The 9,133-nt window shown below is 36.7% G+C and overlaps 1 protein-coding gene across 1 annotated transcript; it reads left to right on the top strand.

The window, feature by feature from the left end:
• The first annotated feature begins 5,682 nt into the window (after window positions 1-5,682).
• Window positions 5,683-6,516, top strand: LOC127137588 (U11/U12 small nuclear ribonucleoprotein 31 kDa protein). The gene has a single exon (XM_051064040.1). It carries the CDS (start codon window positions 5,683-5,685, stop codon window positions 6,514-6,516), a length of 834 nt encoding a protein of 277 aa, XP_050919997.1.
• The last annotated feature ends 2,617 nt before the right edge of the window (window positions 6,517-9,133 follow it).

The raw sequence follows: 9,133 nt of genomic DNA on the forward strand, positions 1-9,133 counted from the left end.
ATAATGCTCCAAACCAAAACAGTGCCAGGGTATGCTTCAAAAAAAAACCTGTTACAATAGAACCTATTATCAGAGAACCATGACAGATGCTGAACCATGACAAGAAGAAACCTGTTACCAAACCATCTAACCTTGATCAAATATACGATCTAAAAACTGCACAAACCACTACTGCATCACCAAGCATAGCAACCCACAAATCAGCTCACGCACAAGCAAAGTATCCAAAACAAAAATAATCATTACCATAGCAAAATTTCATTCAAACTTCTAACACAATAGCTAACAACATCACATTCCAAGTTAACAGGTTTTCAGCATATGACTAACCTCATGGTAATAGAATCACAGGAGCAATCATGACTACCACAATGTAAAACACAGCAGACTAGCAATCCAAGCTCAGCCATCAACAAGGTTAACATCCATACAAGTATCATCAAGCATCCTGAATATCATTCAGATCACCTACCAAATACCAAACCAAGTATCAAACATGGCATCAATTTAATGGTCATAAGACTTGTAAGCACACAATTGTTATGATAAACCAAAGGCAAAGATTCACAGGATTCGAAAATACTTGAGCAGCAATTCATACCTAAATGTATTAAGTCCTCACATCAGCAAAAACGGAAGAAGTGTTGTGAATCGAAGTTGAGAAGTCATCAATTAAGGTTAAAATATATGCCAGTAAATACCAATTTCCTTACCTCAATTGTTGAAGGTTTCACCGCAGTAAAAACTAGATGGGAGATTCAGTGAAGACGGCCACGCATTTGGAGATTTTTTGGGACCACAATCAAATCCGTTTCCTACCACATTTACATTGGTCCCCACCAAAATCTAAAGAAAGATTTGATGCTAACGGAATGATTCCTTTTTGCACCATCTGCCAAGGATCCACACACGATTTTGGGGAGCTCATTTCACTCTATAAAAAGGAAAGCTAATCGATTGAAAAAGGAGAGAAGAAAAATACCGTCACTCTGCTGAAATCCCAAACGAACCTTACACCGAAAAGCTCCGCTAAAACTCTGTATTTCAACTCTGATTTTCACACTGAAAATCAGGGTTTGAAGAGCTTGACCCCTTCAATCGCGTGCAAAAGGAAATGACAATCAATTAGAGGAGAAAGTCAGAATCAGACAGAAAACAAGGAGTGGATACAGAAGGATAGAAAGAAAAGGAAGAAACTTGAAACAACAAGCAAAAGAAGAGGGACAACGTCATACATACTCACCGAAGGTAATCATGGCCGTCAGGTCTTCGTCGGGGCTACGATGCTCCGGCGGAATCTTTCCCTTTTATTTTGCTTTAAAGTGCTTTGACCTTGTATTTTGACTCGTTAATTTCTGCTGTTGATTGTGATATAGAAAACGGGTTAGAAGCTAAGATTAGGTTTTCCTTTGAGGTTCCGATTCGCTACTGTTTTCTAGATCCCGTCGAGGATTTGGAGGTTTGAGGGGATTGTGGTCGTTTGTCACGTTGGAAGTTTTGAACTTCATGTTCGAGTCCTGGTTTGTTTGAGGATGAACACCGAAGGGTGTTCATCGGTTTCCTTTCAAAAAATTTTTCTCTCTCTGCAGTTTTGGATTGGGACCATGCACACGATTTAATAGGGAGAGGATATTTTCCAGAAAGAATGAAGAGTCGTTTTAAGAGAGAGAGACAAAATTATTTTGATTTATTTCTTTGCTTTAAGGGGTGATTGTTTCTTCTTTTAAAATATTATTAAGAGTAAATTAATGTTATTGATGATAGATACTTGGGTGCTGTCAGATTATGTTCCCAAAATCTTTATGATGTTATCAATGAACAATGATGCGCGTGGCGGTAGGTAAACCGAGGCCAACCTTTTCTCTTCTCGGCGGTACCACTTGGCTGAGTAGGAGAGGATTTTGGGCCTTGTGGCCCATCCCGAAAATAACACTACTTTAAGTCCCTTGGGCCTTCTTTGATCCAATGTTTAGGGCCTAACTTTTTATTTATTTCCCAAACATTCCAATTTGGTCTACTTGGTTTATGAGCTATTCTTGATTGTTTTAATTAAAATTAAGATAACACTAATATTAGAAATATTTATTAGTTCGGTTTCGATTACTATTTTCAACTCTTCTTTTTATCTTGTTATAATATTATAATTAGTTAAATGGTGGATTAATGGTTAACGTCAACAAATAATTTACTTTATTTTCTAATAAATAAGTTTGACGTTGGTCCAATACCAAATAGTCTTTCCCAAAAGTATATTAATTCTAAATAAATTCAAATTCACCGTATTTAAATAGTATTCTCTTAAAAATTATTTAATTTAATTTTGAATGAAAAGGAGAATAGTAAGCCTCCGCTTCACTATCTCTCGACTATTCGAACAATTGGCGTACGCCATATTGCTCGGATTTTCGTCATTCATTTAAAACCCTAAAACTCCATAAAATTAAAATCACTCCACCAATTAATTATAAATTCTAAAAGTTTTATTTTTAATAATTAATCTTTGAATGAAAAGGAGAATAGTGAGCATCCGCTTCATTATCTCTCGATTATTCGAATAATTGGCGTACGCCATATTGCTCGGATTTTCGTCATTCAATTAAAACCCTAATAATCATACAATTTCAAATCAATTTTTCAAATCAAACATAGGTTCTAAATTCAAATTATTTCTAAACTTCAACCATCATATTCAAATCATTTTCCAAATCAACTACAAATTCTAAAACATTTAATTCTAAATTTATGATAATAAAGAGGATAGGAGGCGTACGCCTCACTATCTTTCGATTATTCGAATAATTGGCGTACGCCACATTGCTCGAGTTTTTGTCATCAAACTTAAAACACAATCGAATAAACTCAAATCACCTCTTATATCAAACCCAATTTTACAAAATAAACTATACAACTTCAATAGAGAATGGGAGGCGTACGCCTCACCACTCCTTGATTATTTGAATAATTGGCGTACGCCACCTTGCTCAAATCATCGACAAATCCAAACCTACCAACCCAAAATTCAAGCTATCTTCATAAATCGAATACAATATCTAAACATATCTTTTTACAATTTAAACCTCGGGTGATAAAAGATGGGAGGCGTACGCCTCACCGTCTCTCGATTATTTGGATAATTGGCGTACGCCATATTGCACAAATTATCGACTTCCGACTAAAACACGTTAAATAAACTTGGATAAGGGAATAGGTGGCGTACGCCTCGTTATTCTTTGAATAAGCAAGTAGGAGGCGTACGCCTCACTACCGTGCGTATTCAACATCCACAAACAAACTTTCAAAACAATTCGAACGAAAAGGGAATAGAAGGCGCACGCCTTATTATTCCTCGAAAGAATTGAACGATTGGTGTACACCATATTGCTCAATCTTTCGTCGTTCCTCAAATCATCAACAAATCAAACCTAACTTCTCGCCCTCGAGCGATCGAAACCAATCAAATCCAAACACGTCAATTCAACTCGTCACCCCCGCGTGACCAAAACCCTTTCAAAAAGAACACTGTCAATCCTTTCTAATGCGCACAACAAACCAGTGCTAGAGCCTCCACCGAGAGTAGACAAGCCAGTGTTTAGCCGTTAGAACGCCGACCTACACAGTCGTTCATCAAAACAAAACACAACCAATATTCGTAGTAGCCCGAACTACGAATGCTCTGATTTCCTTATTGCACCATAAGGATACGTAGGCAGGAGATTGCTGTATCTTCGCGAGCACACTAATAAAAAACCTCCCATTTCCCCCATCCTGAGGTCTTCATCCACATCTATCATCAATTCTAATTACTCGAAGCAAGCAGATAAACAGTCAATTAACAGTCAAATAGCAAAATCAGACTAAAAGGTTCCCGTTGAGTACAACGGACGTGAGGGGTGCTAATACCTTCCCCTTGCGTAATCGACTCCCGAACCCGAATATGGTTGCGACGACCATTATTCTTATTTCTAAAGGTTTTCTCGATATTTTCCTATTCCTTCATTGGAATAAATAAAGTTCGGTGGCGACTCTGTTTCGAACAACATTTTTTTTCCGCGTCCTATCGCGAGGGATCGCATTATCATCTTTTTTTGAGGTGCGACAATTACATGCGACTCTATATGACTAATGCACAAATACAAGCTATTCAAAATCCTTTGATTCTTAGTAAAATTGGTGTCCCCACAACGACAATAAAGTGGATGAATTTTTCTGAAATGAGTCATCTTATATCAAATGTATATGACTGAGTTTTAGTTTAGTTTACAAGACATAGTTTTTCGTAAATCGTTTTCCCTCTGCTAAGTTGCCCTCCAAATAATTTAAATGGCCGGGTTGTCTTGATTAGACAGATTGCTACTAAGATGCATTTTATACAAGCTTATTTGAAACGAGGGTGTCCTCTACCACCAACATTCGTAGAATGGAGAGAACGTCTTAAGGAAGAAACATCTGAGTGAGAACTTTGCTTTTTTGGATAGGATGCATGAGTTCTAGAAATTAAATGATGTTGAAAAATAATACAATAGAAAAAAGTCTAATGCGAAAAGTTCAATAAATTTAAAAAGATGTCATCGATTTTGATGCATTTTAATCGTATGTACTTCTAATTTTGTTGATTCACTATGTTCATTTTTATTCTTATATCTTCATTTTAAGATGTCCAAACATAATCTAAGCGTATAAATAAAGCATTACTTTTGAAAACAAATTAATTGTTGAGTTTCTAGTAAGAGATGAGTCCTCTTCAATTCTGGACAAATTCTACATAAGAGTTTTTAAATGTTGTGAAACTGAAGTTATTAGACTAAGGTTTTGCTTAAATTGATGCAATGAGATGATATGAAGTGATATGAGATGAAATAGAATAAGATTACATTGTTTGAGTTAATTAAAATCAGATCCAGTATAATAAAATTTTATTATTCTATTTTATTTCATTTCATCACTTTTCATTAGCATTGTTTCCCTTAGATATGAGGAATAAAAAATTACATCACTTTCTACTAGTATTGATCACTTTCTACGAGTATTGTTCCCTTTAATATGAGCAGAATGAAAATTTTCATCACTTTCCATCAGTATTGTTTCTCTTTTATATGAGCAGAATCAAAAACTTACTTTGTTTTTATCGCTAATTATTCAAATAATAAAGTAATAAAATTTCTATTTCACTCTATTCTATTTTTGCTAAATTTCAATAACTCTATTTATCTTAAGATATTAAAATATAATCTAAAATAATATAATAAAATTGTATATCTAACGAACTAGAAATTTTTGTCTTAAAAAATCTAGCATCATACTAACAAAAAATTATTAAAATTTATATATGCAGATGGGTGGCTGACCAATTAAATAAAAAAATATTAAAACATAATAATTTTTAGTTTTATGCTATCTTTACAAGTACTCTGGCGGTGAGCAAGTTGTCCATTTACATATGGATAGTACTGCTTATAAAAAAATAAGAATGGATAAAACCATATATAAAACCAATCCAAAATATCCGGATCCATGTCCAGATCCGCTTGGAGTTTCGCTTCACTTCTCTAGGGTTTCTCAAACGCATTATAGAATCTCTCCACTCTCAGATTTCCTCTATAGATTAAAGAAGCATCGGAGAACTAATTCCGTCGCCGGAAACCGAACGCCGTTGCCGGAAACAAAAAACCTGAACCGAAAAAAATGTCAAGCAAGAAGAAACACAAACGAAAACACAGCGACAGCGATGAAGACGACGACGTTTTCTACTACCGCTACTGCGCTTCGTCCTCAACCCCCAACACCACCACCGGCACCACATCCAGTAATCAACCCCAATCAAAACCGAACAACAAAGGATCATCAATAGGAGGAACAGGTGAACCCTTAGCACCATCAAAATCGACGCTATACGTTTCTAATCTAGATTACTCCCTAACAAACTCCGATCTCCATACGCTCTTCTCTACTTTCGGCCGCATCGCGCGTGTAACCGTTCTCAAAGACCGTCACACGCGCCTAAGCCGCGGTGTCGCGTTTGTCCAATTCGTTTCTCGTAATGACGCCCAACGCGCCGTGGCGGAGATGAATAAGAAGATTCTCAATGGAAGGACTCTAACTGCTTCTATTGCTGCTGATAATGGACGTGCTCCGGAGTTTATTCGGAAGCGCGTGTACAATACTGAGACTGCTTTGTGTTATGAGTGTGGGGGGCATGGTCATTTGTCGTATGAGTGTCCTAAGAATCAGTTGGGGCCGAGGCCGCGGCCTCAGCCTAAGAAGCCGCGACGGGGATTTAGTGGGCTGAGGGATAGGGATGGGGAGGAGGAAGGTGATGAGGAGGAGGAGGAGGGTGGTCAGATTGCTGCGGAGCAGTTTGACGATAATTGGGCTTCTGTTGTGGATGATGAAGCGGGTGAAAGGTTGCTGGGGAGAAACAGAAATGATGATGAGGGTTTGGACAACAACAAGACGAAGAAGAAAGGGAAGAAAGCTGGGTATTTCAGTGATGAGAGTGATCATGATGATGATGATTGATCATGACTATGTAGCATTGACACTTCAGATTGAAGGTGTGTGTTTGGTATTCCGCATTACCGCATTATTCAACTAGTCCTGTGTGTCGTGTCTATATATGTGCCAGTGTTTCATAGATCTAAATGGCAATTTTTTGTTTTTATCAAGATATGGTGTAATTGATGAAATTGTTTATATGTTGTTGGCTTGGTTGGATGTGTTTATGGTTTTGATCACAAGCACATGTTAGTTATTAGTTATTGTGGTAGTAATTAGTGATAGTGGTGGTGAATTGGTGATGAGCATTTTTGTGTATTCCATATTTTCATAGTTAATGAATGATGACAGACGAGTCTCTTATTTATCGGCTTAATTTAGCATTCGGTTTACCTGTAAAACAGAAAGGAAAAGCCTGTTCGTTATGTTTTTTATTTTGGTTCAGTTAAAACATGTAATGTAATCAAATTGTAACACCCTGGTTTACTTTATGCACATCTTGTTATCATATAAGTAAGGTTTTTAATTACAGTTGTGGTGGTTATGTTATGATATTTGATATGTAGAATATTGTAGTCAGATATAGCTGGATTTGATGTGGTTGTTGAGATCTTGAAAAGCATAGGTTGTAGACTTGTAGTCACAATTACTGTCGCCGTTCTTGTGGAAAGCAGTTTAAAACCATGGGTAACAGTTCTTCTGATTACCTTTACTCTTTGATGTCTACTGAGCATTTTTATGCAGATTGATGAGTATTTCTCAAGTTTCTCTTAGAATGCTTAAATTGCTTCTCCCAGAGAAAATGTGGTATCCTTTTCATGCATAATCACTTGGCTGAGCTGGAGAATAATACCAATTTGTGCCTCACCCTCGACACTAGGCTTTAAATTACAGGTTTAATTATTCTGTAACTTTTTGAACCATGGGCTAATCTTGAATGTCATTGTAATGATATGTAGAAAAAGAAATTGGTTATTGTTATGCTATTTCCTTTCTTTCTGAATTATGGCTTTGAATCGGATTAAGTATAGTTATATTATATGGAGTTTGGGGTCAATTGTTACTGTTGCACTGTTGGTTTTAAGCATTGTTGGTTTTGGATATATCTATAACTCTGAAACCATATTCAGTTGACAGTTATATATAACCGATAGATACCATATTCATGATTGTCTATATACTTTTGTATGCTCATATTTTTTACTAATTGAATCATTGTCTTATGGCACAAGTTAATGAAAATAGTAGAGTTCATATCCTCTATGAATAGGATTAACATGAAGCTTGATTACATAGTACGATAATTGTACTCAGATATAAAGATATTGGGAGTTTTGTGAAATTCAGGATATCGGTTTCTTCAATTTTGTTGAAGTTTGAGCAGATTCAAATAGGATTAATATGGGTGTTCTTGAAGAGGAAGTAGGTAAAAGTTTGGAATTTTTTTTCAAAATAATAATTATCTTTATTTTTTTTTCAAAATAACTAATTATTTAAAAAAATTATCAAAATAACCAGGTTTGGTAGAGGATGCGTCAGATGAACTGGGCACCCCCAATGCATAAAGAGGAGGCGTTAATAGCATTGGCGCATGCATTGCGCTCCTCACGAGGAGGCGCCACTAGCATTGGCGCATGCATTGCGCTCCTCATGAGGAGGCACCAATACTAGTGGCGCCTGCATTGGGCCTCATGAGGAGGCGTCAATGCTAGTGGAGCCTAGGTGCATTTGGTTGTGTGGGCGCTAATTCATCTGGCTGCATGTGATGGTCATATGGGCGTCAATCCCTCAAGCGCCCACATGTTTTGTCCGTCTCTATAAATACCACGCATTGGATGCAATATTTTTCACTCAAACTCATCTCCTAATACAATTCAACCACCATCAATTTCAATTTTCCCTGTTTCAATAATGTCTGCATACATTCAAAAACAAAGTGCTGATGTAATATTTTCTGCCGTTGCGGTTCCGGTACAGATTCGACTTTGGAACACAAATATGTTTGAACGTCTTAATCAGACGTTGTACAGTTGGTTAGAGGGAGAAATTGGAGAGGGTGAACGGATTAGAAGAATACAATGGCTTGTGTCTACGTTCAACCAACATGGAGAATTACGCGAATTGGTGGATATTAAGACAGACCAAGACGCTCGTAGGATGATGCATTACATGTTCAAAATTGTTTTGCTGGTTGTAATTGCATAGTTCTTGTATTTGTTATAATTATATGTGTTACTGTTTATGCAATGGTACTTTCGTGACAGACGTCTAATATGAAATAAATTTAATTTTTCATATATTGCAATAGAGGTACATGTAAATTTATCTGGTTGTGCTCATTCTAACACTAGGACAGTTATTACGATTGTGACCTAGTTGACGTCATGAACTACATAGTCTAACCATTTTGTTCGCCGTATCCATTTCGATTCGAATTCGGATGCTGTTTGGGCGACCCTTTTTCTTCCTTCGCATAACTTCGTTGTGCCAGATGATGTCCCCTTGATATTCTGGCCAATAATCCTCTTTTGCCACTACGAAAAAACTAATTTTATAAACATTTGAAAGACTGGCGACTTTGTAAACTTCAGATAACAAGTATGATGGATCCCTTCGAACCTTTGAGCATGCCGCAAGGACA

This window comes from Lathyrus oleraceus, chromosome 4, assembly GCF_024323335.1.
Source record: "Lathyrus oleraceus cultivar Zhongwan6 chromosome 4, CAAS_Psat_ZW6_1.0, whole genome shotgun sequence".
Classification (NCBI taxonomy): domain Eukaryota; kingdom Viridiplantae; phylum Streptophyta; class Magnoliopsida; order Fabales; family Fabaceae; genus Lathyrus; species Lathyrus oleraceus.